Source organism: Equus quagga, chromosome 17 (assembly GCF_021613505.1).
Source record: "Equus quagga isolate Etosha38 chromosome 17, UCLA_HA_Equagga_1.0, whole genome shotgun sequence".
NCBI classification, from domain to species: Eukaryota; Metazoa; Chordata; class Mammalia; order Perissodactyla; family Equidae; genus Equus; species Equus quagga.
Window position 1 is genome coordinate 7,073,088 of NC_060283.1, and position 26,035 is coordinate 7,099,122.

The 26,035-nt window shown below is 50.9% G+C and overlaps 2 protein-coding genes and 1 long non-coding RNA gene across 6 annotated transcripts; 1 reads left to right on the plus strand and 2 right to left on the minus strand.

Annotated features, from left to right (window-relative positions):
• Positions 1-1,570: 1,570 nt before the first annotated feature.
• Positions 1,571-14,463, minus strand: LOC124229501 (uncharacterized). Its single transcript, XR_006885894.1, has 3 exons — positions 14,335-14,463; positions 3,189-3,327; positions 1,571-1,803 (listed from the first exon to the last, which is right to left on the minus strand). It is a non-coding gene; the product is annotated as an uncharacterized LOC124229501 (long non-coding RNA).
• Positions 14,464-14,883: 420 nt separating this feature from the next.
• On the plus strand, positions 14,884-22,047 carry SYVN1 (synoviolin 1). 4 transcript variants are annotated; one of them, XM_046644724.1, is made up of 16 exons: positions 14,884-15,024; positions 15,872-16,020; positions 16,245-16,337; positions 16,427-16,579; positions 16,719-16,767; positions 17,190-17,293; positions 17,938-18,064; positions 18,165-18,264; positions 18,353-18,418; positions 18,513-18,629; positions 18,727-18,890; positions 19,158-19,286; positions 19,385-19,528; positions 19,611-19,797; positions 20,602-20,756; positions 20,826-22,047. In XM_046644724.1, the coding sequence occupies exons 2-16, from the start codon at positions 15,889-15,891 to the stop codon at positions 20,930-20,932; spliced, it is 1,827 nt and encodes a 608-aa protein (XP_046500680.1). In that variant the 5' UTR covers positions 14,884-15,024; positions 15,872-15,888; the 3' UTR covers positions 20,933-22,047. The 4 variants fall into 4 exon arrangements, with proteins under 4 accessions (XP_046500680.1, XP_046500676.1, XP_046500677.1 ...); XM_046644720.1 differs by having other exon boundaries at positions 14,885-15,024; positions 19,382-19,528; XM_046644721.1 differs by having other exon boundaries at positions 14,886-15,024; positions 19,382-19,528; positions 20,602-20,753.
• Positions 21,958-25,980, minus strand: MRPL49 (mitochondrial ribosomal protein L49). The gene is made up of 4 exons (XM_046644729.1): positions 25,850-25,980; positions 24,363-24,513; positions 23,419-23,543; positions 21,958-23,305 (listed from the first exon to the last, which is right to left on the minus strand). The coding sequence occupies exons 1-4, from the start codon at positions 25,925-25,927 to the stop codon at positions 23,159-23,161; spliced, it is 501 nt and encodes a 166-aa protein (XP_046500685.1). The 5' UTR covers positions 25,928-25,980; the 3' UTR covers positions 21,958-23,158.
• Between the last annotated feature and the right edge of the window lie 55 nt (positions 25,981-26,035).

Genomic DNA, 26,035 nt, shown 5'->3' on the forward strand with positions numbered 1-26,035 from the left:
ATCCCCAGACACTGCTGGGTTGGAGGTGGAATGCACACAGGCTCTGGGGGAGTTGAGTCCAGAAGGTGGGCTCTTGTGAGTCCTGGCGGCTCACAAGAAGCCCTGTAAAGTGCTGGGGAACCAGATGGAGTACCAGCTCGGCCACTCTCCAGCAGGGTGACTCAGGCTCTGTTCCTGACCCTCTCTGAGCCTCTGCTTTCTCATCAATAAAACGGTAAGTTGTCTCGGGGGTTGAGAAAATGGGCATGTTGCAAAGTAAAGGGTGAGAGCGGGGCTGTGGGGCCATGCTGCCCAGTTTAAATCCTGACTTTGTCTTTCCCTGTTAGCTGTGCAAACCTTGAGAAAGTTACTTTATCTTTCTGTGCCTCCGTTTCCTCATCTGTGAAACAGACATGTTAATAGTACCTGGTTCTTAGGATTGTTGTAAGGATTAAAACCACGCCTGGCATACAGTCAGAGCTCAATATGCACAGGCTGTGTGATTATTCTTACAATTTACAGCCCATATGTAGTAGTTATTTTTATTATTCTGAGGCCTGCCGGGATGGAGGTCACAGACGCAGGAGCAGTTACCGCTTAGGGTCAGATGAGGCTGTGTTCGCATCAGGTCAAATGATGTGAGCACCAAGAGGTGGGAGAGACTCACTCAGGTTCATGGCTGATGCTTGCAAGTGTCTTTAGGTGTGTGCTAAGTATTTTCCAGCAAACAGGAGAGGGAAAGCATCTTACACAAAAGAGGAGCCAAAGAGAAGAAAGCTAGGCTGAAGAGACAAGCAGAGTTCTGGAGTGGAGACAAGTTAAGCGTGGCCACAACACAATGTACATGATGGGGCGTGGGGGAGACAGGCTGGAAGCAGATGACGCAGGAAGCCAAATGCCCCGTTGGGAAGGCCTTTGTCGGAGCAGTGAGTGGAAGCGGGTGTAGCCAACTGGCTCACTCAGCGTCTGCCCCAGCCTCCTCCCGCTGCCTGCCTGGACTGCGGGGGCCGGAACGGAAAAACCACGTGTTCTGGGTGTTCCTCCGCAGTTGCGAATCATGTGACACTTAAATCTGGAACTGAATGAAATTGGGGGTGAGTGAGATGGCGGCCCTTGAGGCATCCCTTCTGCCGGTGTGGTTCCTGCACATACGGCGTGGCTCTCAAACCACTGCACCGTGGAGCTTCTGGGTCCCTCGACTGCAGTTATCGTCTCCCTTGAGCAGCTGTGTGTGCACTGCCGGTGACAGGCCACCTCAAGTCGATCTGACAGGGACTCTGCCCAGGAAGTGATTTATAACAATCTCAGCGGAGACTGTCCCCTTATCCTCCACAAAGCTGCTACACCCTGGGTTCCTGATTCTGCCAGAACCTACCACCCCAGGGCTGTCAGGCCCAAGACAATGCACTTATCCATCCATCCATCCATTCATTTGTTTATTCACTCCTTCAATACTCACTGAGCTCTGATTTTGTACCAGGCCCTGGACCTGGACCTGGGAACAGGGAGACAAGACAGATGTGATGCCCACTGTTTTGGTTATCTATTGCTGTAAAACAAACCACTCCAAAACTTAGAGGCTTGCCACAATAACACTCATTTATTTCCTCACCACTTTGCAATTTGGGCAAGGCCTTGCGTGGGCAGCTCTTCTCTCCTCCATGTGGCGTCGTCTGGAACAGCTCAACTGGGGCTGGAAGATTCACTTCCAAGGTGGCTCACTTGCACAACTGGCGAGTAGGTTCTGGCTGTTGGCTGGGGCCTCGATTCTCCTCTCCAGGGGCCTCCCCACAGGACTGCTTGGGCTTCCTCACAGCATGGTGGCTGGGTTCCAAGAGAAGGAAGGGGAAGCTGCCAGTTCTCTTACAGGGTAAGCCCAGAGTTGGCATGGCATCATTTCTACTGTATTCTATTTGTTCGAAGTAAGTCACAGGCCAAGGCCAGAATCAAGGGGGTGAAGAAATAAACCCCACCTCTCTGGGAAAAGTGATAAAGAACTTATGACCCTCTATAATGTACTAGCCTATTAAGGAGAACACAGTCTTTTGCTGCTTAAATTACATTAAACACTGAGACTGATCAGTTGACTGACTGGTTGGCTAATTGATTGTTTTGGTTTGAGTGATGGGCTCTAAAGATTACTTCTCATTCCTCTTGTTGCCACATGGGGGCCTTTTCCGGAGTAACTAACACTCCTGGCCTTGTCCCACTCGCTCTCACTCAGTCCTTGGAAGAAGAGAGACTGTCCAGTTGGTGAGGTTGTTAGAAGAAACTGGGCATGCTCTGTGCAGCCCTTTCCTCTTTCTTCTCAGGACCGGCCTGCCTGCAGGCTACGTGTGTTCTGCTCTGCCTTCTGTCACAGATTAAGCGGCCCAAAGGAGGAGAAATTTGCAGGAGCAGAGTGGGTAAGCCTGTCCAACTCAGGGAGCTGTAGACAGACCTAAAGTGGCATTTCACAACTACTTTATTGGTAACAAAGTGACGTTTTGATCTCTGTCTGTCCTGTGTGTCTATTTCTCAGTTGGGTCTGAACTTGACCTTGAGCAGAGAAGGACTGGGTGTTTTGGCATGAATCCTCCAAAAATCTCACCTCTAAGTCTATCACGTTGTTAATGCTCAATAAAAATGTGTAGAATGTTAATTAAAAGAATGTTAACATTAATTCTGACAGGATAGGAATTTGGACCATGTTGTATTTCCTCAATCATTCATTCGTTCCACAGATGTTTGCTGAGGACATCCTACGTACCAGCCATGGGACCAGATGGTCAGAGAGCCTGCCATTAGTTAATACATCTCTCCACCAGGAGATCGAAAGCTCCATGAAGTTGTATATTGCTCTCCACGATGTCCCCAGCACCTGGCACGGCCCCTGCACATAGACTGCTCTAAGACCAGCTCACATGGGTCTGCACACAGATGAGCTCTCATGGGTTGTCAGTCCCACATGGGGTACAGTTCTGGGTGGTCACTCTGGAAATGCAGAGGGCCTGGGAGTACCCGGGAGTGTTCCATCCAGAAAGTGGAAAGACGATTCCTCTGTTCTCTTTCACGGAGGGAACGTGAGAATGCAGAGATGACTGTCAAGGGACAGCCACTTCCCAGGCATTCTGGGATTGTCTCCACTGCGGCACTGTTCCCCGTCCTCACCAACCACACACACACACACCCCCTTCAGGGGCATGCTCTCACCACACACACTACCTTACCTGCAACTCTGCCACCATATTCATCACACTTGGATGTAGCTGTTTCTAGCTGTCTCCCCTTCCAGACTGTGAACTTCTGGAAAGCGAGGGCTGGGTATTCTTGTCTCTTTGTCTCCAGTGTGCCCAACGTGGGCTCAGTCTAGAGAAGAAATAGAACTGAGTAAATGTGTGTTGAATGAACAATGGAAGACAGCCCTGGTGTGTGTGCCCCTGGAGGTGATATTCAGCTGTGTTGAGGAGTGGGCATTGCTGGTCAAGGAGTGGGAAGAATGTCTCCATTTCAACGCCCTCCCCAAGCAGGTAGCAAAGCCGGTGTCCACAAAGCTGGGACAGATAATGCGCAAGAGTGGCCCGGGCTGTGGGGAACTGGAGAGCACTGTCCCCATCCAGACGCCTCTCCTCGGGAAGTGGGGCCCAGGGGGCCAGATGGCCAGGTTTGCTGGAGAAGCCAGGAATCCTCACTTATGAGAAATCTTATCCATTTTAGGCATTGGCAGCTAATTTAGAAAAACTGTAAACACCATGGTGGTCAAACAAAACTCACCCATGGGCCAGATGTGCCCATGGGCAGGCAGCTCACGTCTCTGATCTGAAAGCTGCTTGTCCTTCAGAAGGCCACTGGCGCCCTCCTCCACGCAGCTTCGGGCTGACCCTGCCACGTGGCTCCCAGCAAGCAGAATTGCTGCTGCCTTTATTTATTTATTTATTTTTTGGTGAGGAAGATTGTCCCTGAGCTAACATCTATGCCAGTCTCCCTCTATTTTATGCGGGACGCTGCCACAGCATGGCTTGACGAGCGGTGCTAGATCTGCACCTGGGATCTGAACCAGCGAACCTGGGCCACCAAAGCAGAGTGCAGGAACTTAACTACTTTGCCACCGGGCTGGCCCCTCAACTCATCCTTTTTAATGCCTGAGTTTAGGAGGCATGGTGGTCACCCGGGGTGACTGCGGAAACAGACGGACCTGGGTTCAAATCCTGTGTCTGCATTCTGAGGGACTTGGGCCATATGGCTCACCTCTCTGAGCCTCAGTTTCCTCATCTGTAAAATGAGGGAAATAATGGTGTCCACCTCATCGTAAGCATTAAATGAAAACACGACTGTAGAGTCTGGCACATGCTAAGCATTTAGTAAACTTGAGTTCTTATTATAGCATTCCACCGTATGGATATAGAATTTAATTGTTTACCTATTGATGGGCATATGGGTTGTTTCTAAACTTTCTCTATTAGACACCGTGCTTCAGTGAATTCTTTGTCAGGATGGATCCTAGAACTGAAATTGCTGGGTCATGGGGTATCTGCATTTTTTGACTCGTTGAAATCTTCAAAATCATTTTGTAAATTATTACACAAGGAATAGATGAATACATTCACTTTCATATGGTTTTAAGCTGCTCAGAAGCATACAGGGTGAAACGCAGCTGTCTCCCTTCACAACACGCCTCCCCTCATTCTCTTTTCCCTAGAGATGTCCGCTGTCAACAGTGTCCTCCTCTTTAACAGGTGCGTATAATACATGGTACATAATATGTATACAAATATACACATGCAGCTAATTTTTCTTTACATAATTGAGATCATACTTATAACATTATTCTGGAAGTTACTTTTTTAACTTAAGAAAATGTCTTAGAAATCTTTGTAAGTCAGGACACAGATTTACCTGAAACATTTACCAAAATATTTCAGATTACAAAAAGAGAAAAATTTAGATACATCTATGTACCCCCCACAGCTTAGGAAGGGAAACGCCATAAATGCAGGTGAGTTCCTCCTGCGTCTCCATCTAATCAAATTCTTTTCTTTTTTTAAAAGATTTTATTTTTCCTTTTTCTCCCCAAAGCCCCCCGGTACATAGTTGTGTATTTTCAGTCGTGGGTCCTTCTAGTTGTGGCCTGTAGGATGACACCTCAGCATGCATGGCCTGACGAGTGGTGCCATGTCCACGCCCAGGATCCGAACTGGCAAAACCCTGGGCCGCCGAAGCAGAGCGGGTGAACTTAACTACTTGGCCATGGGGCTGGCCCCCATCTAATAAAATTCTTATCCTCCCCACCTCCCCATCCTAAATTTGGTGTATTTCTTTATACTTTTACTAGTATATCTCTATCCATAAACAAAATAGAGTAAATGGTATCATACTGTGTGTATTCTTCTGCAACTTATTATTTTGATCAACGTCATGTTCTAGAGATTTCTCCGAGTTGAATTTCTTCATTCGTTTTCACTATACAGTATTCCATTGCATGATTAAATCACAAGTTATGCATTCTCTTCTAAGGATGCATATTTAGGTGTTTACAATTTTCCTTGCTTATGAACAGTGCTGCAATGAATATTCTGTGTATGTTCCTTCTATACATCTGGGGAGTTTCTCTAGGAGTGAAATTGCTAGGTTGAAGGGTACACACATGTTCAAATTTACTACGTATTTTCAAATCAGTCTCCTTTCTCCTTTACCCTGCCTCCATAAGAGTTATTTTGCTTCACATTCTTCTTTTTTATTTTTTTGAGGAAGATTAGCCCTGAGCTAGCATCTGCCACCCATCCTCCTCTTTTTGCTGAGGAAGACTGGCCCTGAGCTAACATCCGTGCCCATCTTCCTCTACTTTATATGTAGGACGCTGCCACAGCATGGCTTGACAAGCAGTGCTGTAGGTCTGTGCCTGAATCTGAACCAGCAAACCCCAGGCCGCCAAAGTGAATGTGTGAATCTAACCACTGCGCCACTGCGCCAGCCCCTTGACGGTGTCTTTTGAAGCATAAAAGTTTTACTTTTTTTTTGAGGAAGATTAGCCCTGAGCTAACATCTTCCAATCCTCCTCTTTTTGCTGAGGAAGACTGGCCCTGAGCTAACATCTGTGCCCATCTTCCTCTATTTTATATGTGAGACGCCTGCCACAGCATGGCTTGATGAGCAGTGCCATGTCTGCACCTGGGATCTGAACCGGTGGACCCTGGGCCACCAAAGCAGAATGTGCGCACTTAATGGCTGCGCCACCAGGCCCGCCCCAAAGTTTTACATTTTGATGAAGTCCAGTTTATCTAGTTTTTCTTCTGTTGTTCTTTTGGTGTCATATCCAAGAAACCATTATCTAAGCCAAGGTCATGAGGATTTATGCCTAAGTTTTCTTCTAAGACTTTTATAGTTTTGGGTCTTACATATAGGTCTTTGATCCATTTTGAGCTAATTTTTGTGTATGGTGTAAGGTAGGGGCCTCAGCATCATTTGTTGACAAGACTATTCTTTCCCCCATTGCATTGTCTTGGCACCCTTGTTTTTTATTTTTATTTTATTGTTTTAGTAATTAATTTTTTTGAGGGAGATTAGCCCTGAGCTAACATCAGCCACCAATCCCCCTCTTTTTGCTGAGGAAGACCGCCCCTGAGCTAACATCCGTGCCCATCTTCCTCTTCTTTATATGTGGGACGCCTGCCTCAGCATGGCTTGCCAAGTAGGGCATAGGTCCAGATCTGAACCAGTGTACCCAGGGCCACCAAAGTGGAACACGCGAACTTAACCACTGTGCCACCGGGCAGGCCGCGGCACCCTTGCTGAAAATCAATTCACTATAAATGTATGGGTTTATTTCTGGACTCTTAATTCTACTCCATTGATTTATTTGTCTATCCTTATGTCAGTACTACATAATCCTGATGATTGTGGCTTTGTAGTAAGTTTTAAAATCAGGAAGTGTGAGTACTCCAACTTTGTTCTTCCTTTTCAAGACTGTTTTCTCTACTCTGGGCCTCATGCATTTCCACATGAATTTTAGGATCACCTGGTCGATTTTTCCGATAAAGGCAACTGGAATTTTGATAGGGACTACTGAATTTTTAGATCACTTTTGGCGAGTATTGTCATCTAACAGGATTAAGTCTTCAAATCCATATATATGAGATATCTTTCCATTTATTTGGGTCTCTAATTCTTTTCAAGAGTTTTGTAATATTCAGTGTACCAGTCTTATACTTCTTTTAAATTTACTCATAAGCGTTTTTTTTTTCCTTTTGCTGAGGAGGATTAGCCCTGAGGTAACATCTGCGCCAATCCTCCTCCACTTTACATGTGGGTCGCCACCACAGCATGGCTGATGAGTGGCGTAGGACTACACCTGGGATCTGAACCTGCAAACCTGGGCTGCCAAAGTGAGTGTGTCGAAGCTAACCGCTACACCACGGGGCCAGCCCCCATAAGCATTTTTTTGTGCATTGTAAGTGGAATCGTTTTCTTGATTTCATTTTTCGATTGTTCATTGCTAGTGTATAAAAATACGATTGACTTTTGCATATTGATCTTCTATCCTGCAACCTTGCTAAACTCATTTATTAACTCTAATAGTTTTTTGTTGGGGGAGGGTATGAATTCCTTAGGATTTGCTATATACAAGATCCTGTCATTTTCAAAAGGAGATAGTTTTATTTCTTCCTTTCCAATTCGATGCCTTTTATTTCTTCTCTTGCTTAATTGCCAGCTAGAACTTCGCTACAATGTTGACTGGAAGTGGCAGAGTGGACATTCTTTTCTCGTATCTGATCTTGGAGGGAAAGCATTCGGTTTTCACCATTAAGTATGACGTTAGCTGTGTGTTTTTCATAGATGTCATTTATCAGGCTCAGGAAGTTCCGATATATTCCTACTTTGGGTCATATTTATCATGAATGGGTCTGATATCCTTTTAAATCTGCCTTTTTAAAGGGTTGAATATTATTGGACAAGATGGATCTAACCATTCTCTTCCTAATGGACATGCGGTTTTATTGTTTTACTATGTCAAAGAATGCTGTAGGAATCATCCTCGGGCCTGTGTACACGCTCTTAAGCAGGATAGACTCCTGAAAATCAAAGGTCTAGGTCAAAACGTATATTCACTTACAACAATTTTGTGCATCAACTTCCTTGAGATATAATTAACATACAATAAGATTTACCAATTTTAAGTATATAGTTTGGTGTGCTTGACAAATGCGTATACTATCATGACATATAATGTTTCCAACACCCAAAAACGTTTGCTTGTGCTGCTGTGGAATCCACCCCTCCCCCACCCCTGCCCCTGAGATGCCACCACCCGAGATGCTCGCCATACATAGCTGTGTAAACACATACACTTTCATTTCTCTTGGATAACCTAAAATGGAATCACTGGGTCATATGGTAAATGTACGTTTAACTTTATAAAAAACTACCTAACTGTTTTCCAACACGGCCATACCATTTTGCATCCCCACCAGGAATGTATGAGAATTCTAGTTGCTCCACATCCTCACCGCTACTTGATGTGCTGAGTCTTTAGCCTTTTAGCCTGGTCTTTTAGTCATTCTATTGGCAGTAGTATCTCATTGCTTTCCTTTGCATTTAGCTAACGATTAATGGTGTTGAGCATCTTTTCATGTGATTATTGGCAGACATTTTTTGGTAAATTTTTGCCCACTTCTGTATTAGCCTTTTGTTTTTTTAAGATTTTTTTTATTTTTCCTTTTTCTCCCCAAAGCCCCCTGGTACATAGTCATTTATTTTTAGTTGTGGGTCCTTCTAGTTGTGGCCTGTAGGATGCCACCTCAGCATGGCCTGATGAGCGGTGCCATGTCCGCGCCCAGGATCCAAACCAGCAAAACCCTGGACAGCCGATGCAGAGCACGTGAACTTAATCACTCTGCCACGGGGCTGGCCCCTGTATTAGCTTTTATATCTTCTTGTTATTGAATTGTAAGAATTCTTTATGTATTTTAGATATGAATCTTTTGCCAGACATATGTTTTTGCACATATTTTCCCCCAAACTTTTTCTTTGCTTTTCTTTTTTCCCTGAGGAAGATTAGCCCTGAGCTAACATCTTTTGCCAATCTTCCTCTTTTTTTGCTTGAGGAAGATTAGCCCTGAGCTAACATCTGTGCCAATCGTCCTCCACTTTATATAAGTGACTTGCCTGCACAGCATGGCTGATGTGTGGTGTAGGTCCATGCCTGGGATCCGAAACCATGAACCCCAGCCGCCAAAGCAGCCCACACCAAACTCAACCACTACGCCACGGGCCCAGCCCCCTTTTCATTTTTTTTTTTTTTAAAGATTATATTTTCTTCCTTTTTCTCCCCAAAGCCCCCCGGAACATAGTTGTATATTCTTCGTTGTGGGTCCTTGCAGGTGTGGCATGTGGGACGCTGCCTCAGCGTGGTTTGATGAGCAGTGCCATGTCCGCGCCCAGGACTGGAACTGACGAAACACTGAGCCGCCTGCAGCGGAGCGCGCGAACTTAACTGCTCGGCCACGGGGCCAGCCCCTTCATTTTCTTAATAGCGGCTTTTGAACAGCAAAAGTGTAATTTGGATTAAGTCCAATTTACCCGTTTATTTCCTTTGATAGTTCATGCTATTTGTGTCCTATTTAAGAAGTTTTTGCTTAACTCAACATCATTAAGATTTTTTCCTATGTTTTCTTCTAGAAGTTTTATAGTTTTAGCTTATATATTTAGGTCTATGATACATTTCAAGTTAAGTTTCGTATAGGATGCAAGGTAGGGGATGAGTTTCTGGTTTTGTTTTGTTTTAGCACATACGGATACCCAATCGTTTCAGCACCATCTTTTGAAAAGATTATCTTTTGCTATTGAAATGCCTTGGTACCTCTATCAAAAATCAATATAAATATGTCATCCTAGGGGCTGGCCCCGTGGCCGAGTGGTTAAGTTCGCGCGCTCCGCTGCAGGCGGCCCAGTGTTTCGTTGGTTCGAATCCTGGGCGCGGACATGGCACTGCTCATCAAACCACGCTGAGGCAGCGTCCCACATGCCACAACTAGAAGGACCCACAACGAAGAATATACAACTATGTACCGGGGGGCTTTGGGGAGAAAAAGAAAAAAGAAAAAAAAGAAATCTTAAAAAAAAAATGTCATCCTATATCTGGATTATATTCTGTTTCGCTGATCTATATGTCCACCTTTACACCAATGTCACAGTCTTAATGACTGGAGCCTTATAGTGAATCTTGGAATCAGGTAGCATAAGTCCTCCAATTCTGTTCAACCTTCTCAAGGTTGTCTTAGTCTTTTGAATTTTCATATAAATTTTGGAATGAGTTGTCAATGTCTACAAAATGCCTACAGGGATTTTGACTAGCACTGCATTGACTCTATTGATCAGTTTGGGGAAAACTGACATCATAGAAGTATTAAGTGTTCTGATCCATGAACATGGTATATCTCTCCTGTTATTTAGATATATAATTTCTCTTGGCAATGTTTTGTACTTTTCAGTGTACGGGTCTTGCATATTTTTAAAATAAATTTTATAATTTAATAAAAGCATTTAATATTTTCGTTAAATATTAAATAACATGTTAAGCATTTAATATTTTTGATGCTACGTAAGTAGTATTTTTAAAATTTCAATTTCTGATTGTTTACTGATAGTATTTAGAAATGCAGTTGCTTTTTGCATATTGATGTTCTATCCTGCAACCTTGCTAAACTCAGTTATTCTAGTACCTTTTTTGTGGATTCCTTAGAATTATCTACATAGATAATCATGTTGTCTGTGAATAAGACAGTTTAATTTCTTCTTTTATACTCTGTATGCCTTTTTTTTCCTTGCCTTATTGCGCTGGCCAGGATCTCCAGTACAACATTGAGTGGAAGGAGGGAAAGCAGACATCCTTGCCTTGCCCCTATTCTTAAGAATTGTTTAATTTATTGGTATAAAATTTTTCATAATACTCTCTAATATCTACTTTACTAATACTACCCTAATATCTAATACTTCCATAATAATATCTGTAGAAGTGATGTCACCTCTCTCAATCCTGATTATTAGTAATTTGTGTCTTTTTCTTTTTTTTCCTGATGAGTCTGGTTAGGGATCTATCAATTTTATTGATCTTTTCAAAGAAGGAGCTTTTGGTTTCATTGATTTTCTCTATTGTTTTTCTGTTTTTCATTTCATTGATTTCCTCTTGGACTTTATTATTTTGTTTATTTTGCTTATTTTGGGTTTGATTTGCTCTTCTCTTTCTAGTTTCTTAAGGTGGAAACTGAGGTCACAGATTTGAGACCTGCCTTCTTTTCTAACATAGAATATAATATAAGCATTTAGTGCTATAAATTTTCCCCAAATACTTCTTTAGTGGAATCCTACTAATGCTTATATGTTGTTTTCATTTTTATTCAGTTAAAAATTACTTTATAATTTCCCTTTTGATTTCTTCTTTAATCCATTGGTTATTTAGAAGTGTGTTGTTTCCAAATATTTTGGGATTTTCCAAGGATCTTTCTCTTATTGATTTCTAACTTAATTCTATCATAGTCATAGAAATACTTTACGTGACTTGAATTCTTTTAAATTTATTGGTGCATTTTAAATGGAATTGTTTTCTTGATTTTATTTTTGGATTGGTCATTGCTAGTGTGGAGAAATGTCCCAGAATAGGTGTGTCTTGGTAAACGTTCTGTATGCATTTAAGAAAAATGTACTCAGCTGTTGTTGGGTGAAGAGTTCTATGAATGGCCATCGGGTCAAGTGGTTGACAGTGGTTCATGGTGTCGCTCAAGGCTACTATATCCTTGCTGATTTCCTGCCTATTTGTTCTATCAATCAATGAGAGAGGATTATTGAAATCTTTGACTGTTATTATGGATTTGCCTATTTCTCCTTGCAGTTCAGTCAGTTTTGGCTTCTTGCAATTTGAAGCTCTGTTATGAGGTGTATAAATGGGTAGGATTATTATATGTCTTCTTGATTGACTGACCCCTTTATCATAATAAAATGATTTCCTTTAACACCAGTGATATTCTTTGCTCAGAAATTTACTTTGTTCAGAGTGAGGAAAAACTCCTCAGGCTCCCATCCTTAAGCTCAGGGCCTGTGCAAGCGATATTTAAATCCACAGCCAGTGCCACAACTAGAGGGACCCACAACTAAAATATACAGCTGTGTACCAGGGGGCTTTAGGGAGAAAAAGGAAAAATAAAGTCTTAAATAAAATAAAATAAAATAAAATAAATGCATAGCCAATATCAGCACAGGGTGCTAAATGCCACGATGGGGAAAGCAGAAAGCATTGTGGGAACAAACGGAAGAGGCCCCCGTCCAGCCTGAGAAGTTAGGCAATGTTGTCTGTGATGATATTTGAGGAGAAAGCCATTCGTGGCCAGAGGAAAGGCCTATATAAAAAGTGAGGGTCCTACTGGGGCATGGGATGTATGATACATCCAGGGCCCCCACAAACAGGACATATGCCTGAAGAGCAGAGTACGGGGAGGGGAGGCGAGATATAAGCTGAGGTGTCAGAGGATCTTTCTGGCCCCTGTATGGACAATAAATAGGGAGGAGAGTATAGGAAAGGAGACCAATTAGGTGGCTGTTGCATTTGCCTAGGCATGAGATGATGACGGTCTGGACTAGAACCAGGAGATGAAGATGGAAAAGAAAGAAGGAATTCTAGAGACGCTCAATAGGACTTCATCTCTTGCCTAATGTACCGCAAGAGCTTCCTAACTGGTCTGCCTGCTCCCACCCTTGTCCCCCACCCCACTACGCTCTGTTCCAACACAGGAGATGGAGGGGACCTAAGCAGAGCATGTGACACCTCTGCTCAACGCCCTCCCACGGCTCCTCATGTCAGAGTAAAAGCCGACGTCCCTGTAATGGCCAGCACCATCTGGCCCTGGCCCCTTGTCCTACTGCTCGCTCTTTTGCTATTTGCACTCCAGCCACACTCACTTCCTCCAAGAAACCAGGCCGAGTCCACCCTTACCTAGCTGCAAGTCTTTACCCAGACATCCACTTGGCTCATGCCCTCACCTCCCTCGAGTCTTTGCTCAAATGTCACCGTCTTGCTGACACTGCAGTCTGCTTCAAGCACCCACCGCACTCCTGATCCCTTGACTCTGTTCCACTTTTTCCCTCTAGCACTTATTACCTTCCAACATATTAGATAATTCTCTTAATGTATATTGTTTATCGTCCATCACATCTACCAAGATGATACTTCACAAAGGCAGAGATCTTTGTTCACTGACATCCTAAGTTCCTAGAACAAGCAGCATGGAATACGTATTTGTAGACAATTGAATAAAGGACTTAACTGCCATTTTGGATGTGGGGGCAGATGGAGAGGGAGATGGCAGGCGTGATGCCCAGGTTTCTGGAGCTGGGGTTGGGGTGGAGGACTAGGGACACTGAATTGTTTTAAAAGCAGGAGAGATCCCAGTTAAAGACCAGACACGGGCGTCATCAGCAACTGAGTGGAGGTATTGAAATCACAGGAACAAAGAGGATCATGCAGGGAAAGCAAACAGAAGGGGCCAACGGGGACACCAACATTTAAATAAAAGGATGGGCACAGGAAAGGGGCAGATATATAGCCAGAGAGAAAAGCAGAGGTATGCAGGATCACAGAAGCTCAGGGAGAAGACTTTTAAGAAACGGAGAGAGGTTGAGTGAGGTAAGAACTGAAAGCTGACCGTGGGATGCAGTCAATAAAAAGTCACAGATGGCCTTATGGGGCAGCCAAATCAGTTACAGGTTACAAACTAAACTAGTCAGACCAATTCAGGTCAACAGGTGGTGGTTAAGGTGGCTGAAGCCAACAGTACGGGAAGTTAGAGTTAGACAGACCTGATGCCAATCCCAGGACAGGTCTTGTTACATCTCTCAACCTCAACTGTCCCACGTATAGAGTGAGGATAGCACCACCTAGCTCACGAACTTTAGCGACTGATGGTTAAATGAGATGACGGAGGAAAACGCAAGGCACAAAGTGGGTGCATTAGCTCCATTCTGTCAATGACCAGACTGAGTTGGCTGCGACCGAGACAGAGACTGAAATACAGGGCAGGCCAAGGACCAGGGGAGTTGTCGCTACGGCCCAGGACTGAACAAGGACAGAAACTTGCAGGCACGGGGAGGGGTGCGGGCATGCGGAACTGAAGTCAATCTTTGCACGAAATACTCCCATCCCAAGATTAGCCCGAATTAGAGGTCTGTCCCCAGCACACCTGGCTGCCCCTCCCTTGCGTGGCACAGCAAACAGGCTCTCAAGGCAGACATCAGCAACCCGCCCACAACCTGCACCTTCCGCACTCTCCTCCCGCTGGGCTTGGATCTAGTCCTAGGCAACGCCGCCTTCCGCCCCTAGCAACCGCTCACCTGCTGTTCTCTTCCCATAGGCCATCAGATTTCCTTTCTTTTTCTTATTGGTCCGCGTAACTCTATCTTGACCAATCAGCAGCAGCCACGGGGGCCCAACTCACTCCCACACAATTTGGGGGTGATCATGGAAGAGACAGATTTCTCTTTTCGGAATCCACTTCTCCCGGAAAGCATCTTATTTGTCATACTGTTGCGAACCCCCCTGGAACGAGGCTCTAAAACGTTTGATTTCTCTAAAGTCTGTAAAATCTGTCCCTTGCATACTCCCCCCTCCAAGTGGTACGGCCCGTACGACGCTCCACCTTCCAGGCAGCTTGAGAGCCAGAGTCCTCGGCTGGGTTGAGTCCACTCCGTGGCGGGGACGATACCATCTGTGATTAATAAACAGGGGGCCTCTGTCCACCCCCGGATGCCCTATTCCACTCCGACTACCTTTCGCATCTCTTGCTCAAACTGTGGGCACGAACTCCAGATACGGCGGTGGAACTACTGTTCCCGGTGCCACGGAGAGTGCGCCGAGCGGGCTCGGGAAGGATGCGCTTGGTACGGCCCACGCCCCGCCCCGCGCCGCCGGAAGTGAGGTGTCTCACCCCCGAAGTTCCGGCTCGCAGGGGGTGGGGAGTGTTGTTAACCGGGGCCGCCTCCGCAGTCGCGGGGATTGAGCGGGCTCGCGGCGCTGGGCTCCTGGTGAGTGGGCCGGGGTCTGGCCCGGGGTGTGGGTGGGGCCGGGACTTGAGCCTTCCCCTTGTGGTCTCGGGGGTCGGCGCGCCCCCTCAGCCCCGCCGCCCGCGTTCGGCCTGTCAACTGGCCGTAGACCTCAGGCGCCGGCGAGGCCGCTCTCCCGGAGGCTGGGCCCCGCCTGCGACGCTCGCAGCCCCGGGCGCTTACAGGTGCGCGGCCGCGGGGCGCCCCGGCCCCCTCTGCGCCCCGCCGCTGCATCCTGTCGCTCGGCCGTTTCTTCAGTGCCCCGAGTTGACACTGCCCCGGGGTTTGGGGGCGCCAGGGTTCCAGGCTGCCGTCCCCTGCCCGCTCCCGCGGGATGCGCGTCGCAGCCGCCCACCCTGGCGGGGCTGTCACAGGCGCTGTCGCCTGCCCGCCTGCGCCCCCCAGCGCCTTGGCTTCTCCCAGTCCAGTCTGCACGTTCCCGCTTCTGGAGCTTTCTGCGTTTGCATCCACTCCATCCCCTCCAGTTTAGCGCCAGCGGTAGCAGATCCACCCTCCTCTAGCACTGCTGCCTTTCCTCATGCCTCCCTGGAGGCGGCGGCTTGGCAGGCAGCGTGGCAAGAGCCCTAGGTTTGAAACAAGACTGACCCGGGCCCCAGGCCTTGCGTCAGTGTGATCACTTAACCCCTTTGAGTCTCAGTTGTTTTCTCTGTAACACGGGGGAGCATGAGATATTCTCGATGTGATGACTGTGAGGGTGAAGTGAGATTTTTCTTTTTCTCCTCTTTGCTGACACTGTGTTCCAGGCACCGTGCTGGGTTTGCACGGTGTGGTCATCACACCGGTTATCTCCTTTCCTTTCTCCACGCAGGTCTCCAGGCCAGGGCAATGTTCCGCACCGCCGTGATGATGGCGGCCAGCCTGGCGCTGACCGGGGCTGTGGTGGCTCATGCCTACTACCTCAAGCACCAGTTCTACCCCACGGTGGTGTACTTGACCAAGTCCAGCCCCAGCATGGCGGTGAGTTCAGGGCTGGGGGAGGGAGGAACTCCCTGGGAGAGGAGGAGGAGTCTGCTTGAGACAGGGGTGGGGCCAGGGGTCAGGTAAGTAAGAGAGGCCAGGCCGCCAGCAGCTGCCTAGCATTGAACACCTGGGGATGGGGATGTGGGGCGGTTCCTGAGTGCTGAGCCCCGGGCGGAGCAAAGCAGAAAGTGACCTCAAACATGGCCTTTGCTCACTTCTAGGTCCTGTACATCCAGGCCTTCGTCCTCGTCTTCCTCTTGGGCAAGGTGATGGGCAAGGTGTTCTTTGGACAGCTGAGGGCTGCAGAGATGGAGGTAAGATGTTCATGGCCCCCAGAGTGAGGAGCAGAAAGCTGGGCAAGCAGAATGTCTGAGTTCTACATCATTCTCTGTTCAACCCCCAGCACCTTCTGGAACGTTCCTGGTATGCTGTCACCGAGACTTGTCTGGCCTTCACCGTCTTTCGGGATGACTTCAGCCCCCGCTTTGTTGCGCTCTTCACTCTCCTTCTCTTCCTCAAGTGTTTTCACTGGCTGGCTGAGGACCGTGTGGACTTTGTGAGTCGGGTCACAGGGTGCTCTGGAGCAGACAGAAGCCAAGGAATGGCCGGTGGGCAGGCGTGGAGGGAGGGCTGGGATGGGGGGCGTGGGCTGAGCTCCAGCCTTGCTGACACACCCCCTCTGTGCTCTGCCTCAGATGGAACGCAGCCCCAATATCTCCTGGCTCTTTCACTGCCGCATTGTCTGTGAGTGAGACCCAGGGGAGGGGAGAGGGGCGCTGGAGGGAGAAGAGGCACCTTGGAGGACTAGAACATGAAGTCACTAACCATGGATTGGCACCTTAGAGCACGGGCTGCCCTCTTGGCCCACAGCTGTACAGGAAAGATAATTTAGGAAGTTAATTTGCATCATCTGTGTCCTGTTCCACTCCAGGGCTTCTTAACTGCCTGGCCCTTAGCTCTTGGCCTCCTCACCTGGAGCCTGGGCTGCCCCAGTGCCCCCCAAGGCAGAACAGGAGTTCCCAGGGGACCAGGTTCGGTGGAGTGTGCCCCCTTGACTAGATCGCTGGGGCCATACTGGGCTTGAGGGTGGGAGCTGTCTTAGAGCAGGAAGTGGCTGTCGGGCCCTGGGCTGATGCCGCCAACCCCCTATCCGGGGGTCCCCACAGCCCTTATGTTCCTCTTGGGCATCCTGGACTTCCTCTTCGTCAGCCATGCCTATCACAGCATCCTGACCCGTGGGGCTTCTGTGCAGCTGGTGTTTGGCTTTGAGGTAAAATGGCTTGGGAGGTTGGGAGGACAAGCCTGAGGGGGCACTGCATGGGCCTTGAATAAGCCACATACCCTGACTGAGCACCTGCTCTGTGGCCAGTCCTGTGTGGGCCACCAAGGAGCGGCCATCAGTCAGTCCCAGCGCCCGCCCTGTCCTCTAGGAGAGTGGGGAAGGCCCAGAAACGGGTGTGGGGGGCAGGAGCCCTGACCTGGGGCTCAGGGAAGTCTTCTGAAAGTCGGTGCTCGAGCAGCTTGATGGACAGAGGGAATTAGTTTGATGGACAACTGGGGAGGTGTGTCCCTGGCACAGAGGAAGGTGTTCAGTGACAACAGCTCACGTTTGTCGAGTGCTTACTGTATGCCAGGGCTTGTGCTGAGCATTCGACCTGCATGTCTTAATCAGCAAAGCAATGTTGTTATTAAAGAGAGAGTTAATTCTGTCATTTTACAGACAAGCAAACTGAGGTTCAGAGAGGTCTAGCAAGTTGCCCCAAATCACAGCAGCTAGTGAGTGGAGGAACTAGGAGGACCTGGGCTGTGTCCAAGCCTGTGTTTGTGTCACTGCGCCCTGCCTGCTGGTAGCAGAACATAGCTGCACAAGGGGGCGGGGGCTGCGTGCTTATGTCCCCTGTCCTCTCCGTCCAGTACGCCATCCTGATGACTATGGTGCTCACCATCTTCATCAAGTACGTGCTGCACTCAGTGGACCTCCAGAGCGAGAACCCCTGGGACAATAAGGCCGTGTACATGCTCTACACAGAGCTCTTTACAGGTGAGAGGAGTCTGGGCCTCTCCTGACCTAGACCAGTTCCCCATCCCTGCCTCCCACGCCCTGTGACCTGCTGCTCTGTGCACCCCCCCCTTACCCCCAGGCTTCATCAAAGTTTTGCTGTACATGGCTTTCATGACCATCATGATCAAGGTGCACACCTTCCCTCTCTTTGCCATCCGGCCTATGTACCTGGCTATGAGGTAAGCCCAGCCCCGTCATGCCATGCCCCTGACTCCTCCCTGATCCCTCCCCTCCCTCTCCCAACTTTCACTGAAATTGTCCTTTTAGGCAGTTCAAGAAAGCTGTGACAGACGCCATCATGTCTCGCCGGGCCATCCGCAACATGAACACACTGTAAGCGGGCCCATCCCAGCTACTCTCCCAAGCTCCGCCCCAGGGCCCTGCCTCCAGCTGTGGTCTTGATGTGTCCCCGGCCTGTCCTAACCAGGTATCCAGATGCCACCCCAGAGGAACTCCAGGCAATGGACAATGTTTGCATCATTTGCCGAGAAGAGATGGTGACTGGTGCCAAGAGACTGCCCTGCAACCACATTTTCCACACCAGGTGAGAGGGGCCCTGGGGAGCCCTGCACATCAGGGGGCCGGCCGTGGGGGGCAGGCCTCCAGGGCCCTACTGACCATCGCCTGGTCTTGACCTGCAGCTGCCTGCGCTCCTGGTTCCAGCGGCAGCAGACCTGCCCTACGTGCCGCATGGACGTCCTTCGGGCATCACTGCCGACGCAGTCACCACCGCCCCCTGAACCTGCGGATCAGGGGCCACCACCTGCCCCCCACCCTCCACCACTCCTGCCCCAGCCCCCTAATTGTGAGTGGCCCCCTCACTAGGCCATCCAGCACACTGTTGGGTACTCGCTCTGGGCTGGGCAGGGGAAATGCTGAGGGGATTCAGCGCGTGTCCTCCAGAAGCCAGTCCGGGTGGAGGAGGGGTCACAGGAAGAGACGTAGGTGACTGCGGTGGGGTGTGATCAAGGCTGAGCTCGGAGGCCTGTGGGGGCAGAGGCCAGAGCCCCCAGCAGTCAGCCCCTCGCCTGCGGTTTGGACGTCTTCTCATCACCCGGTCCTCTCTCCGCAGTCCCCCAGGGCCTCCTGCCTCCCTTTCCTCCAGGCATGTTCCCGCTGTGGCCCCCCATGGGCCCCTTTCCACCCGTCCCACCTCCTCCCAGCTCAGGAGAGGCTGTGGCCCCTCCATCCACCAGTGCAGGTGAGCCTTTTGGATACTGTGACAGCCAGGGGGCTGGGAGGAGTGGAAGCCAGAGGCCCACCAACACTCGCTGACTTCCTGTTCTTGCTCTTCAGCAGCACTTTCTCGGCCCAGTGGAGCAGCCACAACCACAGCTGCCTCTGCGCCGGCACCTGGCTCTGCCCCCGCCCCCGAGGCCGGCCCCGCCCCCGGCTTCCCCTTCCCCCCTCCCTGGATGGGCATGCCTCTGCCTCCACCCTTTGGTAAGCTGGGCCACTCTCGGAGCTGTTGTGGAGGGCGGCGGGTGGCAGGCCCAGGCGGTCCAGGCTGAGCCTTTCTCTCCAGCCTTCCCCCCGATGCCCGTGCCCCCTGCGGGCTTTGCTGGGCTGACCCCAGAGGAGCTGCGGGCTCTGGAAGGCCATGAGCGCCAGCACCTGGAGGCTCGGCTGCAGAGTCTGCGCAACATCCACACGCTGCTGGACGCCGCCATGCTGCAGATCAACCAGTACCTCACCGTGCTCGCGTCCTTGGGGTACGTCTGCACAGGGCGCTGGAGTGGGCGGGGCGGGGAGCTGCCGAGAAGAGGCCCCAGCAGTGGTTCTTGGCCTTTTTCTCTGTGACACCTGTTGATCCAGGCCACCTATCTGTAGGCACAGCCAGGGTCTCAGGGTTCTTGGTGCCTTTTTGTCCTCCTGCAGAAGGCCTGTCTGGGCTAAGTAGGAGTGATGTTTCTTAGAGAGCTGATCTTGAATCTGGTTCCTTTATGTTTGTCTAAAGTCACGTTACCCATAGTTCTCAGCGCTTTAGTTCATCATGTGCATGCTCCTGACGTGGTGACATAGCCAGGCATCACTGCCCCCCGATCTGAGACGGCAAAGAAAAAGTTGCTTGGAGCCAGCCCGGCCTGAGTTCAAGTCCTGGGCCCATCCCTCACTTGCTGTACTTGAGTTACTTTGTTTGAAGAGAAGGGTTCTAATTCCTGGTCACAGGTCACATTGCAAAGTGCGCCCAGCAGTGGCAGCACAAGTGGGAGGGGAGCTGGAGTCTGAGACGTGAGTGCTGTTTGATTCAGTGGAATGTCTCAGGTGGATGCCCCGTTAAGGTGCCTGGCACCCCAGGGCGGACCCTGCAGTGTGGCAGGGAACACGGCCAGCACAGCTGCCAGCACGGGGCTTACAGCCAGTCTGTGGGACAGAATCACGACAATCCCTGCAGCACATGTTCGCTTGTGTCCCCGGGGCTGCGGAGGCGTGTCAGTGCTGCGCTCCCCCTGCCAGGCTCCCCAGGGGCAGGCGAACCGGCCCAGTCATGCCAAGCTTGGTCCTTGTCTTCCTAGGCCCCCCCGGCCTGCCACCTCCGTCAACCCCACTGAGGAGACTGCCCCTTCTGTTGTCACTGCTGCCTCCTCCACCAGCATCCCCAGCTCTGAGGCCACAACCCCGTCCCCAGGAGCCTCCTCACCAGCCTCTGAACCCGAAAAGCCTCCAGGTAGTTGTGGTCAGCCCACAGTGGGGTGGCTGGGGCTTCTCTGGGTTCCACTTCCGACCTCTCTGTCCCCAGCACCTGAGTCACTGGGCTCCGAAGAGCTGCCTGAGGATGGGGAACCTGATGCAGCAGAGCTCCGCCGCCGTCGCCTGCAAAAGTTGGAGTCCCCCGTTGCCCACTGACACTGCCCTGGTCCTGTTCCCTGCCCCCACTTTTGAGCAGCCCTTGCTGGAACATGTCCTGCCACCAAGTGCCAGCTCCCTCTGTATCTGCACCAGGGAGTAGTAACCTTCAGCTCTGAGACAGAGGAGGTGGCAGCCCTTAGGCCAAGTGGAAAAAGGCCTGAGGCCCCAGATGACTCCAGCCCTTACTGTCCCGGGCAGCCGTGGAGATCTTGGGTCACTTCCAGCCTTCCCTCCTACCCTCCAGCCCTGAGTTCTGCAGGGCCGTGAAGGCAGAAAGGTGCAGCCTCTGCGAAGCCCTCTGCGCCCTCCCTGCCTCTGGGAGAAGGGGCAGCCCCTCTGAGCCACACTTGTGTGTGTGGAGTCACGCTGCAGTGCCAAACAGTATTAGCTCCCTCCCATCCCCAAGTGTGGACTCAAGGGCCTGGAGGCAGGCCAGGAACTTGCTCCCTGGCCCCCTCCAAGACTGGTACCCACGTCCTTTTCTCACCCTAAACTTCCCAGAAGCCCTTTGTGGTGGTGGCTGTGCCCCTTATGCCCTGTGGCATTTACATGTCTTATCAGCAACCACACAACTCAGGGAAAGGAGCCCCTGGGGGTGGAGGAGCAGGTGGGCAGGGCTGAGGGACCCGGCCCTGCCCCTCCCCCCAGGCCCCTCTCTCCCTGCTGTGTGTCTAGGAGGAGACTGTCCCTGGTCCCCCCCAGCAGCCACTGCCCAGCTTCACTCCAGGCTGAGGGCTTGTGTGTCTGCTCCAGAACCACTGCAAGCCCCATAATCCACGGAAGGCCACTTCTCAACTTTTTCTGAGTTTAGAATTGGAATTACTTCCTTGCTATTGTCTTTTGGCTTAAATTTTGTCTTTGAATTTGAATGCTTGACCCCAGGAAGGAGGAGCAAGAGTGCCAGGCTCCTGGTCTTTTAGTTTAGAAAAGGCTCTGGGCCAGGCAGGGACCACAGGAGCCGAGGCCTGCCTGTCCCCGTCTTTTCCCCCTTGGTTTTGTGTTACAAGAGTTGCTGGAGACAGTTTGAGATGATTATTTAATTTGTAAATATTGTACAAATTTTAATAGCTTAAATTGTATATACAGCCAAATAAAAACTTGCATTAACGATTGGTGGAGCTGGTGTCGTGCCATCAGTGTGCAGGCTCCTTTTTCTTGCTCAGGCTGTTGACTTGAGAATGGCCTGGAGCTGCAGGGGTGCGGGTTTATTTGTAGAAGCCAGCACTGTTTGGGGGCACGTTGTTGATTATTAAACCATTAGGAAGATATACCCATTTTACACACGAATAAACGGAGGCCCGAGGTTAAGGACCCCGCCTTAGGTCAGAGACCAAGTAGGGGAGCCAGGCTCTGAACCCTGTCATGCCACTTTGCTGGGGTGGGGTTGGGAACTCAGGCCTTTGGCCCTCGTGACTCCAGGGAGAGGGCAAGTGTGAAGGTTCATTGCCTGGAGGTGGGACAGATGGCAGGGGCAAAGGGCCAGCCAGCATCTTCCTGCCTGCAAACCTGTCCAGCCTTGATAGCAGTCAGGAAGCTGGGGAGGCTGGCCCGGTGCTGGGCTGCTGGGAGCTCCTGAGCACCGCCTTGTGGGCAGGCCAGCTAAAGCTAATCACTTCGCTCCACGGAGCCAGAGACCCAGTCAGGACCAACTCTGTCTGGAATGGAGCAGAGGTGACCGGGCCTTCTGGCTCCACTGGGAGCTGAAGGCCTCCGGGACCCACCTCTGAGTCATCTGTGTTCTTCGTAGCCACCACCAAGTCAGGGCTGGCAAGGGCTCGGGAGTGTTGGCAGCAGGATGGGTCTGAGGGCCAGGGAAGTAATGTCCCCAGTGCGTGTGCTACCCCCCCCCCCCCCGAAAGTGGACTGGGCTGTGCTTCCCCCAGAGGAGCAGTCGACAAGCTCCAGAATTTGCATAGCTGACGAGGAGTTCTAATGAAGGGAAAGCAGCAGTCGGGGTGGGAGGACAGCAACCAATGCCCCCACTAGCTCAGCTGCCCCTAGTGGGTCTCGCCCAGTGCCGGCACCTGTGCAGAGGGTCCCATCCCCGCACGGTGCAAGCAGGGCCTCCTCTGAAGCCCTTTAGCCCTCGCTCTGCCCTGCCTCAGCCCTTAGCCCTGGTCTCTGTCCCCCTGTCCTAGCTGCTCCAACACCCACCCCCGCCTCCACAGAGCCCCTGGACTCCAATCTGGGGCGACGCTGTCTTGCAGGCTGCTCAGCTGGGCCTCAGAAGCCCTTCTCCAGGAGCCAGGCTTTGAGCTGCCGGTCAAAGTAGCCCTTGATCCGCAGAGTACCTGTCACCTCGTTGACCTGGGTGACAGGGGTCTTCCCCAGCAGTGGCCTCAGAAAATCTTCCACGTCCTTCTGCAGGGCCTGGGGGGAGATGACAAATCAGGCCTGGTGAGGAGACCTTCCTCTCCAGAGGACTCCCATCCCTTCAGCCCTGAAAGGGTCAGAATCAGACCCTGACCCACCCACCCACTTACCCAAATGTCCCCCTCCACCTTCCGGATCACGGTCATCTGACGGTTGCCATGTGTGATGTCCGTGTAGACAGGGATGTTGTGCATCCGAGAACGCCGCACAAAGTAGGGCAGGCTGGGTGGGGGGTCTGTAACAGGGAGGGATGGGATAAGCCCAATGTCTAGGCTTCATCGCACCTCAGCCAAGGCCTTTCCCCTCACTGTCTGCAGAGGGACAGTGCGCCCGATGGCAGAGCCACCTCCAACTTCAAGTCAGAAGGCCTGCTCTTTCCCTAAGCTTAGAGCCAGACCAGCTTGTTCACCCTGGAACCCTGAGGCCCAGCACAGGGCCTGGCACCAGAAGGTGCTCAGGAAGAAATGAGGTCAGGGCCACGCCTCCCTGGATCTCTGGGTGCCCCCCTGGGGCCAGTCTTGGTCCTTCTCCACTGGCTCCGGGAGGCTGACTCAGTCTCTGGCAGAGAGACGGGGATGCACAAGCACTGAAGCCCTCCCACGCTGGGCTCTGCACTAAGCGCTTGATGTGCCGAGCAGATTCTCTCCGTTTTGCTGACACTGAGGGTGGAAGAGGCTAAGCGACTAACTCAAGATCACACTGACAGTGAAGAGCAGTGCCAAATCCGGACCCAGACCGCCCAGCTCCCAAGCTGTGTCCTCAGCCATGGCACGTGGCCCGGGCGGGGGAAGGTCCAAGCTCGTGGGTCTTCTCTCCATGCTTCACTTTTCCCACATGGGAAGACCTCGTCCCGATAGCGAGGATGGACAGTACTAGCAGAACAGGGCTCCATTCCTGGGCCCTTCCTTGAACATGAGACGGATGCTAGCCCTGCGAGACAGCAACACAAGTCCTGAACCCACTGGGGAGTCCAGGGCGTCAGCTGGGGCGGGCAGACCACCATGGAGGGGCTGCTTCCCTGCAGCCTTCCAGCCATCCCCATCACCCAGCTCACCTCTCGGGGGCTGCCAGCCACTAGGAGTGGGATAATGTTCATGCTTTGGGGGCTTTGGGATGGTGGCGGGGGGCAACAGGCGCTCCACAAACTGGTATTCATCCACAGACTCGACGAAGCTGGGGTAATCAGGAGGCCCCTGGGTCTGGCTCTGAGGCAAAAACAAAACACTCGTCTCTCCATCACCTCACTCACCACAGGATAGGCAGAACTTGAAGAAGTAGAGAAAGGAAACATCACAGATGGGGAGAACAGCATAAATAAAAGGCGGAGGTGGGAAAGCGCCAGACTTCGGTTTCCCAGGGTGCAGGGTGCAGGTGGGACTGGAAAAGAATTCGAGGCACTTCTAAGGGCCTGCCTCTCTTAGGATTTCTGCGGGACTCAAATGAGAAGTGTGTGTACACTTCTGAAAAGCAGACTAACCAGGAAGTCTGACCAATATGGCATTTTCCAGCATTTTAACGTTTCCTCTGAACATTCCACTGAAATATTCTAGCTCTGGGTTAGGAACTTCTGGCAATCGTGCTAATTTTCCACTCTCATCTGATGTGACCTTCCCTTACCTAGAAGGTTCTGGCCTCATACAGACCCCATCAGGCACTTTACCAAGTGCTTTATGGGTATCATTTGCACTTAATTCTTATAATGCAACAAGTTAGGTATGTTATTTTATAATTACTTTATACCCCCTTTTTACATCCAACAAAGATTAAAATATTAATAAACAATCTATCCAAGGTCACACTCCAGAGTCTGTCCTCCCATCCTCCAGCCTAAAGATCAGTCTTGGACACTTCTCCCAACAGACTGCCCTGAGTCCTGATAGGTCCTGGGGTTACAATGAGAACAGGGAGGTAGCGTGAAGTGGCCTGTATATCATAAACTCTAAGCTCCCAGAAGTGTCGCCAATGATCCAGGGCCGACTCCTACCCCGTGAAACAAACGGTTTCCCCTCCGAAAACTTAGGCAGTGAGAGTCGATGTGCAGTCCCTCCCACATTTATTTATTTATTTTGGTGAGCAAGATTGGCCCTAAGCTAACATCTGTTGCCAATCTTTTTTTTCCCTCCCCAAAGCCCCAATACATAGTTGTACATCCTAGTTGTGAGTCATTCTAGTTCTACGTGGGATGCCGCCACGGCATGGCCTGATGAGCGGTGCGTAGGTCCTCGCGCAGGATCCGAACCTGCGAACCCGGGCCGCCGAAGCGGAGCGCAGGAACTTAACCACTCGGCCACGGCCGGCCCCAGCCCCTCCCACTCCTGACTAACCCGGGTTCTCCTCCAATCAGTTTCCACTTCCCACACTCCGGAGGGCGCTCCAGGCCCTGCCACCTTCCCTCTCCATCTTGCATTTGAGCTCAGAAAAGAAGCCCCGATCCGACGGGAAACTAAGGCCCCAAGTAGGACGCCGTCTTTAGGGTTATAGGAATAACAAGGAGCCTCACACCTAGCCCTCTGCCCCCAGCTCCAGGCTCAGCGCTCTCACCAGCCGCCGTAGCCCGCAGCCCGGCTGGACGCCGGTTCTCCAGCCCCGCAGAACAGCCCGGAACATGGCCGCCGCCATCTTGAACTGCCCCGTACACTAGCCTTCTGCGCGCGCAACCGGCCTGGTCCCGCCCCTTCCTGCGCGCGCCGCCGGGACAGAAATGACGCCTGCGCGAAGCGTAAGGAG